This window comes from Dromiciops gliroides, chromosome 3 (genome assembly GCF_019393635.1).
Source record: "Dromiciops gliroides isolate mDroGli1 chromosome 3, mDroGli1.pri, whole genome shotgun sequence".
Classification (NCBI taxonomy): Eukaryota; Metazoa; Chordata; class Mammalia; order Microbiotheria; family Microbiotheriidae; genus Dromiciops; species Dromiciops gliroides.
This window is the reverse complement of record NC_057863.1, coordinates 420,884,862-420,897,533: the sequence shown is the minus strand read 5'-3', so window position 1 is coordinate 420,897,533 and position 12,672 is coordinate 420,884,862. Positions and strand designations below refer to the sequence as shown.

Sequence of the window (12,672 nt, the reverse complement as noted above, 5' to 3'; positions counted from 1 at the left end):
CACTTACAGTGTACTAGGCGCCATACTGTAGTTCCAAAACTGTGGTTTCCGTATGTGGTTACCAATTTTGAGAGTGTCGATATTACTACAACCCTATATAATATTGGGACTGTTGAAATATTTTAACTGATTTTTGGAATTTGGTTTCTTATTTTATACAGTCATTTAGATGCACAGAGAAATTTCCATTACTTGACTGTGCTGTTTGCTTTTCTTCTGTGTTCTGGTGGTTTGGCAGTAGATTAGAGGTTGGGTTTTCCACCATTTGGTACTAATTATCTAGGAACAATCTGATTTTCATTTATTACATTCACATGGTAGTGCTTCTCGTGTTTATATTGGAAAATGGGGTCAACGCTGCTCTCATCCACCAAATAACTGCAGCAGATGGACCCTTTTCTATAACGGCTAACACAAAGAGTTAAATCAAATTCTTCATTTTACTCTCCGTGTGTGTGTGTGCCTGTGCACAGATACTTATTTCATTTTGGAGCCAGCAGCATGCATTCAATTTACATTATTACTAGGATGTTAAATGAATAAAATTGAAGTGCTGAAGGTTACTGGGCTTTCTTTTGATGAATAAAATCCATCACCCATTTAATTGAAGTCATTGTAGCTGGGTAAAATTCTACTTTTTTATCCCCTTGTATGTGGTTAGTAAGTAGGTTTGATAGGATACTTATGGATAAGAAAAACTCTCTTTTCCTTTATTCTAACCTACCTCCCTTCCTCCCTTCCTTCCTTCCTTCCTTCCTTCCTTCCTTCCTTCCTTCCTTCCTTCCTTCCTTCCTTCCTTCCTTCCTTCCTTCCTTCCTTCCTTCCTCCTTTCCTTCCTTCTGGAAAGGTAGCCTTGGGTAAACAATAATTAATTTTGCCTCCTATTTTCTCACCTACTATTGAAGAAAGCTCTGATAGGAAAGATGAGACTACTAAACCTCAATTTTGCAAAAAGCCAGATGTGAAGAACCATGAAACATTAAACATGCACATTGCTCCACAGCTGCTTCAGACCACAATTCTCCCTCACTCCCAGAAAATTGGATTTTCATATAATTATTCATTTATATAGAAGATGAAGAAAAATGGAGTCATCTAGTTTAAAGAAAATTAGATTAGAATTTTTGACACAGTTTTCTTGCTAGCTGATTCTTCAACTTGACTAAAGCATTTAATATATGTGTCAGTTTCTCCAATTTGTGTAATATTAGGAGTACTTTTCTTATGAGCTGATTATAATGGTTAAATGAAATAATGGATATATCAGTGCTTTGGAAATGAAGAAAATAGGAAGATTTTGAAGAATTGCATAACTGATGCTATAAGTCATGCCTTCTCTTTTTAGTCATCTCTACAATGATAGTTTCTTTTAAAACTCCTGCTAAAAAGATGCTTCAAAGAACACTAAAGTACAACCATAACTAGGCAAAATTTCTAGCACTTTATTCCATAGTTTCAACATGCTGGGAGTGGGGGTAGTACAGCTGTCCCCACAGGCATCTCCAGAGTCACACCTTGTACCACTGCTATGTCTTCTCTTCCTTCCTTCCCTGAAGTTGAGAATGGGAGGGAAGGGTAATGGATCAGAGGCCATACCATGGGATGTATTTTGAACTCTCTGAGGGGGAACCTATATTGATTCCTGGCCTGAAAATACCTACTTGAGTCAAATTGCCTTCTGAACCCTCCATCAAAACAGGGCCCAGACATCCGTGTTACATATCTCTGCCTAAGTAAGCGTGGGAACACCAGCAATATTGGCAGGTGGGATCTTGGGGCCTTACCATACCCCAGGTGAGACTGATGCAACTTTGCCTTACCTCATTCCCTCCCGTGTTAATCTCCTTAGCAGCCAGACTTAGACCCAAGAGACACAATTGCCCCTAATTTAGTTTGCTTGAAGGTCAGAATCTTTAGTTTTCAGACCTACCCTACAATTGGAATAACATTGGAAAATGCTGTTTTCCAATAATATGGGGTAGAATGTGCAGGGAAAATTGTGTCATAATCTCAACTTTTTTTTTGACTGGATTACAATTAATCAATTTGATAATAAAGAAAAAACATAATTTATGAGGGACAAAATTTAAACTATTTGCCATTTTAATTTGGACTCTAAATTCAAAGACTTAATTTTTCTCTAGAGCCTTGTAAATTTTGTTCTTTGCAATTTAAGATAAAGTAAAATATTATTTTAAGATAGTTTCTTAGGCTTATATTTTTCAAAGACCTTTGTATCTGTTTATTGCCAAAAGAAATTTATAACTGTGTTTATCAAGTTCTTGGGGCTTGTTTGTTTGTTGCTTGTAGGTTATAGCCAAAAATTGTTCTTTTTATTAGTAGTGGCACTTCATGCATTAATTGATTTATTCATTATACACAGATAGGATCAGAAACAATTCATGCTGCAGTTGTTATAAAGATGAAGGTAAAGATTGAAAAAAAAAGTCATTATTTAAAAGCCATACCACCAAAGACTAAACTAAAGATTACTTAAAGTACATAGAAAAAAAAAACCCACACAATTGAAAGTTATCTTTGAGTGTCTTAATCATTTGTTATTTTGTCTTTAATTAAACATTTGATAAGTAGAGAAGTCTACTTTAACACAGAAACTCAGACATCATAGATAGAGTCTCCCATAGCCCAGGAAGAGCCCTCAAAACATAAGAACAGTGAGGGAGCAGTAAGGCTTGGTGAGCTATAATACTGTATATCCATGTAAAACAATTAGTAAAATACTTTCTGCTAGCGTATAAGATGTCCCAAAAGTCTTAGGGCATTTGGGGACTTTGCACTCTACGCTTTCAAGACGCCCCATATTGACCTTATCAAAAAGACTCATCATACAAAATATTTCCTTTCATGTACAGTATGTGTTTCATTAAAAAATTCTTATCATGTTAAAGTGACATTTAAAAATGAGTTCCAGAACACTTAAATTTAGAAGGACCAACCAGAATATATTTAACTAATGCCAAAAATGCCACTGCACATCATTAAATTGCTCTAGATTTGGCAGTTATATTTTCTCATCCGTATTTCATAAACCTAATAGCTTAGTGAGAGAGCTGGCACTTTTGAAACATACACAGAGCCTGGAATATTCTGAGCCTGAATTCCATCCTTTATAAGGAATCAAATTCAACAAACTAGTTTCCTGTCTCAAATAAGCAGGGGTGTTGCTTCTGCCCCTAATCTCTAATTTGTATGGACTTTGGTATACCTTTGGACCTTAAACCCTAACACCCAGCTATACTAATATGATTTCTTCCTAGAATACTTCTCTGAAATTGATCAAATTCTTCAGTGCAAAATTTTAAACAATATACCCTTTTCTATGAGTATCATAATAAAACTTTTAAAAAACTCATTGAATTAGGCCAATTTGGTCATTAATTGGAGGAACCTTTTAAAGATATTCTCCTTAGTTAAGGATACTAAACATAGTATCCTTACCAGACATGATTTGTCATGGGTCATAGAGAAACTATTTTATTTTTTCAATCCTAATTACTTCATGGATAATTTCTACTTGAAATCTCCATATGATTTTATAACCACTACTTTCATATTGAAGCACAAATGAAAAATGTAGTTAAAATTTTACAGTAACAAATATTTACTGAGCCTCTACTATGTGCTACTCTAGGTGTTATTGAAAGGAATGGTCTTAGAATAGGAAAAGTATACTAGTCTTGGGGCCAGAAGACCTGGTTTAAGGTCCTGGCTCTGTCACTTAAGAGTTGTTTTAGGGGCAGCTAGGTGGTGCAGTGGATATAGCACCCGCCCTGGATTCAGGAGGACCTGAGTTCAAATCCAGCCTCAGACACTTGACGCTTACTAGTTGTGTGACCCTGGGCAAGTCACTTAACCCTCATTGCCCTGCAAAAAAAAAAGAAAAAAAATAGTTGTTTTGCCCTGGACAAGTAACTTAACCTATCTGAGACTCTGTTCTTTCATCTATAAAAGAGAGATAAGAATTCTTGCTCTACTCTTCTCCCAGGATTGTTTTGAGCAAAATGCCACAGAGCAGTCCCCCCCACCAAAAAACAAAACAAAACAAAACAGGACTCTTCAAATCACTATGAAATGTGAACTCTTAACAGCTTTGGTTAATTATTTTTGACTGGACTTTGGTGTAGAGAATTCCCAATGATGGGCAGATGGGCAGCTGCTTTGCAGTTTATGTGCTTAATAGTCTGGGGTACCAAAAGGTCAATTGGCTTGCCCAGGCTCACACAGTTAGTATGTGTTTCTGAATCTAACACCAGCTCTTTATCCAGTATTCTACTGCTCACATTTAGGCTTTTAAAGCTTCCATTTCCTCATCTCTAAAATGATAGAGCTAAACTAAATGATAAGATGTTTTTGAGCACTAAAATTCTAGGACTCTATCATAAATTTGGAGTCATTGTGCCCTAGCATAAAGACAAGTAGGTTAATCAGGCTAGGTAGCAAAGAAGACATTAATAATTCCACTGTGCAGTGAAGGATACATGATCTGATTTCATAAGAAATTTATGAAATTATGCTTCTGCATATATCTACATACATATGTCAGGTTCTCACCCTTCCTCTGTCACTCAGTAACTTCTCTTCCTCTGAGTTTCATGATACTCAACTCTACTATCCAATCAAAATCTTGGTAGCTGTTGTTTACATATTTCCAAGGTCATCCTTCTTCCTTCTTCAGTAAGTTCAAGATCTGGCTTAAAATTTTTCTCTCCTCCCCAACTACTGCCCTCATACTAGGGGATTTCAACATACCCTAATCACTCAGTTCCTCATCCTGTCTTCCCATGAGCTACTCCTGTATCCTACCTCAGCCACACACAAAAATAGTCATGACCTTGATCTTGCTATCCCCCCCAAATATTCAACTTCTGTGTTAAAAAATTCTGAAATCCTCTTATCCAACCATAATCAATTGACTTTTAATCTCTCCCTCTACCTTCCCTTACAAAACCCTACTCTTTGTCCCCACCATAACCTCCAATCTCTTAACCCTTCAATTCTCTTTCAAGCTATTTCCCCCTATGCTAATTACTCTCTTCTCTTTTTCCCATCTTGTCCCTTTTGTGATACAGTTCAATTCTATTCTGTCCTCCTCTTTAATCCCTAGTCTCCTTATCTTTTAAATAATTATGCCCACCCAACTCTCATCCTTGAAACTCTCCTACAATTTGCTTCCTTCACTCTTTCACATATGATGCAGAATGAAGATGGAGAAAATCAAAGAACCTTTCTGACTGGGTCCATTATAATCACTCTCTTTTACATCACGCTCCTTGTCTACTAGTTCATTCCCTTCTGCTTACAAACATGCCCATGTATCTCTCATCCTTAAAAAATCATTCATTTGACCCTTCCATCTCCACTAATTATCTGCCTATATCTCTTCTGCCTTTTGTAGCTAAAGTCCTTGAAAAGGTCATCTACAAATAGGGGCCTCCACTTTCCCATCTCCCATTCTCTTAGTGATTTCATAAATTCCCATGGACCTAATTAGAATCTCTGTGCTAAAACCCCTCACCTACCTATCCTTCCCCCAACTCTCTGCTGACCTCCAATCTCACATCTCCAGCTGCCTTTTGGACATACTGAACTAGATGCCCAGTAGACATCTTAAACTCAACATGTCTAAAATGGAACTCATTATCTTACCTTCTAAAATCTTCCCCATTCTTCCCATCCCTCAGGCTCACAATCTAGGAGTCATCCTCATCTCATAATTCTCACCTCCCATGTCCATTCTATTTCCAAGACCTGTCATTTTCACCTTTGTAACACCTCTTAAATATGCCTCCTCTTCTCCGACTGCTCCACTCACTTCTGAACTATTGGAATAGCCTGCTGGTGGAACTATTGATGGACTTTTGGAATCTGCTGCTTCAAGTCTTTCCCTGCTCATAAACATCTTCCATTCAGCCTCCAAAGTGATTCCTACCCTCAATTCAATAGACCCTAGGGCCCCCCTATTGCTGCTAGGATCAAAGAAAAATGCTCTATCAAATAACATGTGCTCTGCACACTCTAGCTTTCTCCTACCTTCCCAGTCTTCTTACCTTATTACTCCCCAATATGTACTCTTTATTCCAATGAATGACACTGATCTCCTTGCTCCTTCAGGAACAAAGTTCCATCTCTTGGTGCTAGCCATCTTCTATGGCTGATCCCCATGTGGGGAATGTTTTTCCTCCATTGCTATGTCCACTGATCTCCCTAGCTTCCTTTAAGCCCTAAGTGAAATCCCTTCTTTTACTAGAAGCCTCCTCAAACCTCTTTTTAATTCTAATGCCTTCTCTCTGTTAATTACTTTCCATTTATTCTATATATAACTAGTGTTGTTTATGTGTGTTTCCATGTTATTTCCTCCATCAGATCTGTAAGCTCCTTGGGGGTGGAGACTGTCTTTTGCCTCTGGTATCTGTAGGGCTTAACACAGTGCCTGGTACATATTAAGGTACTTAATAATTGTTTATTGTTGATTGGTTAAGGAAAACTATTCTTAGAGGTTCAGTGTTCTTATCATAAAATTATTACTATATGATGTAATTTTTGATTTTATGATGTAAATATTTGCTTACTTGTCAGATAAGCCTATTCAGCATGCCTCCATGATGTAGCTAAATGGAGTTGGAGAGAATGCTGACCTTGGTGTCAGGATGACTTGAGTTTGAACTTTTTCTAAGATACTTACTATGTGACCCTGTCAAAACAGGCACATGCTTTAGACATAAAGGGTGATACTATAAACAAATTAGAAGAGCAAAAAATAGCCCTGTTCTGTCAAATCCATGAAAAGGGAAGAATTCATGATTAAACAAGAGAGAAAGCATTATAAAATTTAAAATAGATCATTTTGATTATATTAAATTAAAAGGCATTTTACAAAAAAAAAAACAGTGGACCCAAGATTAAAAGGAAAGCAGTAAGCTGGGAAACAATATTTATAGCAAGTGTCTCTGATAAAGATTTCATTTATCAATTATATAGTGAACTGAATCAATTTTAAAAATTTTTCTCAGTAAATATTCCTTTATTTAAAGTTTTGCATTCCAAATTTTACCCTTCTTTCCTTCCCTCCCCTTCCCTCTCCCTGAGGCAGCAAGCAATCAGATCTAAGTTATATATGTGTAATTATTTAAAATGTTGTCATATTCGTCATTTTATACAAGAAAACTTTAATAAAAGAAAAAATGAAAGGAAGTGGAAAATAGCATGCTTCTGTCTATGTTCAATCAATATCAATTCTCTCTTTGGAGGTGGATAGTATACTTCCTTTTGAGATTATCCTGGATCATTGTATTGCTGAGAATAGTTAAATCATTCACAGTTCTTCATCAAACAATATTGCTGTCACTGTGCACAACATTCTCTTGGTTATGCTGAGTCAAATTTATAAGTATATAAAGCATTTCCCAACTGATAGATGGTCAAAGATAGGAACAGGCAGTTTTAAAATGAAATCAGAGCTATCTCTAGACATATAAAAATACTTCAAATAATTTTTGATTAGAGAAATGCAAATTAAAACTATTCTGAGGTACCACTTCACATCATCTTGGCTGAAGTGATAAATGTTGGAGAGGATGTGGAAAAACTGGGACACTAATGCACTGTTGGTGCAGTTGTGAACTAATCTAACCATTCTGGAGAGCAATTTGGAACTATGCCCAAAGGGCAAGCAAACTACATACCCTTTGATCCAGCAATATCACTACTGGGTCTGTATCCCACAGAGATTGTAAAACAGGGAAAAGAACCCACATGTACAAAAATATATATAGTTCTTCTCAGTAATAAAATGATCCAAGACAATTACAAAGGACTCATGATGGAAAATGCTATCTACATCCAAATAAAGAATCAATGGACTCTGTATGCAGATCGAAGCATGCATTTTTATTTTTTTCCTGATTTTTTAAATTTTACTTTGTTTCTTTCACAACTGTGGCTTATATGGAAATACATTTTATGTGATTGCACAAATATAAACTACATTAGATTGCTTACCATTTTAGGAACAGGTCAGGGGAGGGAGGAAGGGAGAAAAATTCAGAACTCAAAATTTTGTAAAAATCAATGCTAAAAATTGTCTTTACATATAATTTCTGAGGAGAGATATTATTTAAAAAGACAAAAATGAAATAAAAAACTAAAATCAATTTTTACTCCAAAAAACCCCCAAAACATTATGTGACCCTGAATTTAACCTCTCATGTCATGAGTTTCCTTATCTACATAGTGGACATAAGAATCGTGCTTTCTTGTAGTGAGGATGAAATAAAATTTCTGTTTGATGCAAACACACTTTACAAACTTTAATGAGCTATGTAAATGTTTGCCACTGGTATTGGTGGATAGATAGCATCTTTCAGATTCAGAGTGTTGGGAACTTGGAAAACAGAAAGTTTAAGGGGCTTGTCCAAATTCCAACTAATACAGAACAAGGAGAGGTTATCATCAGTCTATCTGGAAAACTTCAATTTAAATTAGTTATATTAGTAGAGTGGAGCAATGGTAGTAATCATAATACCTCACATTTATATGGATTATTCTTAATGGTTCTCAAAGGACTTTTCTCATAACCACCCCCTGAGACCAGTATTGTATCACTATAACTAAATTATGATTATTGAAGCAAGATGTGGTATGGAAAGAGTGCTACGCGTGGAGTTAGGAAGACCTGGATTGCAATTACACCTATGACGTCAATTAGCTTTGTGATTTTAGCCAATTTACTTAACCTCCTTTGTCTCAGGCAACTTTTAGAATTTGCTTCAGTTTTTTCCTCTTTAAAATGAGGAGGATGGACTAAGTGGCCTTTAAGCTTCCTTCCTGCTTTAGATGTTATGATCCTAAGTACTAAGTCATATTTGGTTTGCTATCTCTATTAGCAAAGCGAGTTCCCCAAACTCCAAAATCAAATATTTTTCTCTTTTTTCCATAATAACCTTGCAGATGGATTAAGTGGCTTTCACATGGTTTCACAATTAAAGCCAGAGTTCCAAGTTAATCTTTCTTACAATTGAACCCAGGATAGCAAAGGCCATTTATATTGAGCTGTGGATATACTTTGTTAGATATATTTGGATATTATGTGCTAAAAGTGGATATAACTTCAGAAAGCGTACCCTAAGTGGGAAGAATAGACCTGCACAACTATCTGATCTGAGCAATGCTCAAAAGTGTACATGTTCTCAGCCTATTTCCCTCCTTTCCTATTGATCTAACACATCCCTACTTACTGAAAATTGGGTAGAGTTCTCAGAATTTATTCCAGCCTGAACTCATTTATTTCTCCTTCTTGTGGTATCAGGGAAAGAATACTTCAGATTAGGAGTTGAAAGACCTTGGTTCTAGTTCTAATTTTGCCATTGAGTAGATAACATCAATCATCTATCAAGAACTTCCTGTGTTCCAAGCAGTGTGCTAAGAACTGAGAATACAAATACATGAAAAATGAAAGAATCTCAGTCCTCATGGATCTTACATTCTTATAATGGGGGAAGATGACATTTAAAAACAGCTGAAAAATAGGGGAGAGGGTGGGGAGGTAGAGACATGGTATAGAATTACAAAGGGAGAAAGGAAAGGAATATCAGCAAGACATGTCCTCAGATTGGAGGTTCTAAGAGGAATTCACCAGAGCAGAGGCATTAGGGGGACCTTCAAGAGTAAAACAACTGCTAAATCATGGAGGGAAGGAAGCAAACATTTGTTAACAACTACTATGTACCAGGAATTGTGCTAAACACTTTACAAATATATTATTTGCTCCTCACAACTCTGTGAAGTAGGTACTATTATTATCCTTATTTTACAGATGGGGACACTGAGGTAAACAGATTAAATGACTCATCCATGGTCACATGTTAATTGGCTAGATTAGATTAGATTAGAATTCATGTCTTCCTGACTTTAGGCCCAGTGCTTTTATCCACTGTGCCACTTAGCTACCTGTAAGATGTGATTCAACTTTTTGGAATTTTTCACATCAAATGTATTTTTTAATTGTATATTCTTATTCACTTTGAAAATGATAGATTTGTGTTCTTCTCACAAATTACTTTCTAATTCCCTGACATTTTTATTAGAAGCTCATAGATTTAGAGCTGAAAGGTATTTTAGAGGCCAAATAGTCCAACCACCTCATTTTACAGGTGAGTAACTGAGTCCCAGAGAGATTAATAATTTTTCCAAGATCATCAATGTAGTAAGTAGCAGTATTAGATCTTCTGGGCCATAGCAGTGACATTAATTATGAATGCTCATTCGTATCTTTGACTCTTCATAAACTTTGTGTCCAAGGAGCAGTCACTTCTAAAATGGGGATATAAGAGTAAAAGAAAAGTATAAATCTTGGTTGTGCCTTATTTAAGAATTCAACAACAAATATAAATATTTAAAGTTAGACTATAGATTACTATAAAAATATTCTTGTCATGAAAGAAGGATTATGTTGTTCCCCAAAACATGGGTTATCTTTTCCATTATCATCTCTATTTCTAAATCTTTTGGAACTGGTTGTTTAGTCTTTGTACTTGTATCTCCAAGTGTCTTCAGTGCCTAGCTCATAATAGGGGCTTAATAATTACTTGATGATATGTGGATTGATATGATTTTTACTTTCTATGGGCCTTTATTATTTTAAATGTACAGTTATCACAAAGGCTATTTTTTCTAGGCACACAAGATATTCCAATACAGGTGTCCTTACATGTGTTTGGTCAATTCAACCAAACCCTTCCCATCTAGGCAGCTCTGTCTCTTTCTTTTGCTATTGCATGTTTTCCTCAATGGTAATAAGGGCATTACCTCGTTTTGCCTAAAACAAACAAAAAAAGTTGCCATTTTCTGAAACTAACCAAAGATATTTGGTGGAGAATGCCTGTTTGGAATAAGTATTCATTTAGGATATTAAGTGCAGTTGTCCTCCATATTGTCATCCCTTGTAAACTTATAACAGAAACAACTATTGACCTCTTGGCCAGCAACTGTTTAAAATTTTTCGTTGTATCTGTATACTGAAAGTTCAGGACTATGATTTGTTCACATGAAATATTACTCTAACAGTCATTGTTCTTATTACAGGCAGCCAGTGTGATGCCTAAATCACCTTCCACTGACATCTTTGATATGGTTCCTTTTTCTCCCATAACTCCTCAGCCATCAACACCTACTCGCAATGGTACACAGCCTCCTCCAGTACCCAGTCGATCTACGGAGATAAGTAAGTTCTGTAACAATTCTAACTCCTATTGTTTTGTATGTGATATATTCCTAACAAAGCAGGTGATATTTATTACTATATATTTTATGTTTTATTACTTATTATTACTATAAACAAAATAAACTATTTTGTTTGTTAAACTCTGTACCTATAAGTCAATTCATTCCAGCTTATAAACAAATTACTAATGCTGCTGTGATAAACAACTTGAAAGCATTATGTTTGAAATTAAGCTTTAAAAGACTCATTTTTATGTGTGTGTAGATACACACACACCCATATATATGTTTACATCACTACATGATATATTCAATTTGTTTTCCCTCCATTCAATTTAACAATAGTTCTAGCAAGCATTTATTATGTATGTTCTGTGCTATGCACTGGGTATAAAGAGAAAAAAAATAAATAGTGCTTGTCCTCATGGTGCTTAAGTTATGAGAGAATTCAATATGTATTCATACAAGTAAAAACAACTTAACCTGAGGAGAGAAAATTCACAACATTGGGGGTGTGGGAGTGATGATTAAAGAAAAAAAAAAGCTTTGTAACATAGGATGGGGTACTTGAGTTGAGCCTTGAAACTCCATAGAGCATTTGTTTTGTTTGTAATCTTTATTCTAAAACGTTGTACTTGTTCCAGAGAACTTTGGTGATAATTTTTCTAACTTTCCTCTTCTAAGTTAGGGAAGAATTTATCCACCCAAAAAACTTATCCCAGGTTCCAGGTACTTTGTAAGTGAGACTTCTCTCTAAGCTATTACTCATGAGCCCCCAAAGAGGTTTCCTTTTTATTAATTGACCAGAATAAGTTTTTCAGAGCAAGGGCAATTAATGAAATAGCAGAGTAATAAATATAACAACAGTACATCCCCCCAGTCCCTCCAGATGTTCAGTTCCCTAAACCACAAATATACACATCCTTGGTGGAAAGAATCATGTATGGGGCTACCCACATGGTAACAATGTGGAGCCAGGATGAACATACATGGAAGGGCAACTCATTCCTGATGTTGTAGCATACTGAATTCTGCTCCTCCCTGGGCATTTTTTCCTAGCTGCTTCCTGTTGGGTGTCTCCATTGATCACTGCTGAATATCATAGCTCCCTTCCAACTGCTCTTCTTTCCAAGCTCACTTCCTGCTTACCTAATGCCCTGTTTAACATTTGTTTTATTTTATTTATTTATTTATTTGTTTGTTTGTTTGTTTATTTATTTATTTATTTTTAGTGAGGCAATATTGCCCCTAATATTTGTTAAAAATACTGTGGCTATGGGGGCAGCTAGGTGGCGCAGTGGATAGAGCACCGGCCCTTGATTCAGGAGGACCTGAGTTCAAATCTAGCCTCAGACACTTGACACTTACTAGCTGTGTGACCCTGGGCAAGTCACTTAACCTCATTGCCCTGCAAAAGCAAAAAACAAAACAAAA

At 35.9% G+C, this 12,672-nt stretch overlaps 1 protein-coding gene across 7 annotated transcripts in view; it reads left to right on the top strand.

The window, feature by feature from the left end:
- The window catches only part of GULP1 (GULP PTB domain containing engulfment adaptor 1), a 370,363-nt gene that overhangs the window by 333,975 nt on the left and 23,716 nt on the right, over positions 1-12,672 (top strand). For all 7 annotated transcript variants that reach the window (XM_043998703.1, XM_043998701.1, XM_043998704.1 and 4 more), the window contains one exon: positions 11,101-11,239. In XM_043998703.1, the coding sequence (XP_043854638.1) occupies positions 11,101-11,239 (139 nt within the window). The remainder of the gene's footprint in view (positions 1-11,100; positions 11,240-12,672) is intronic.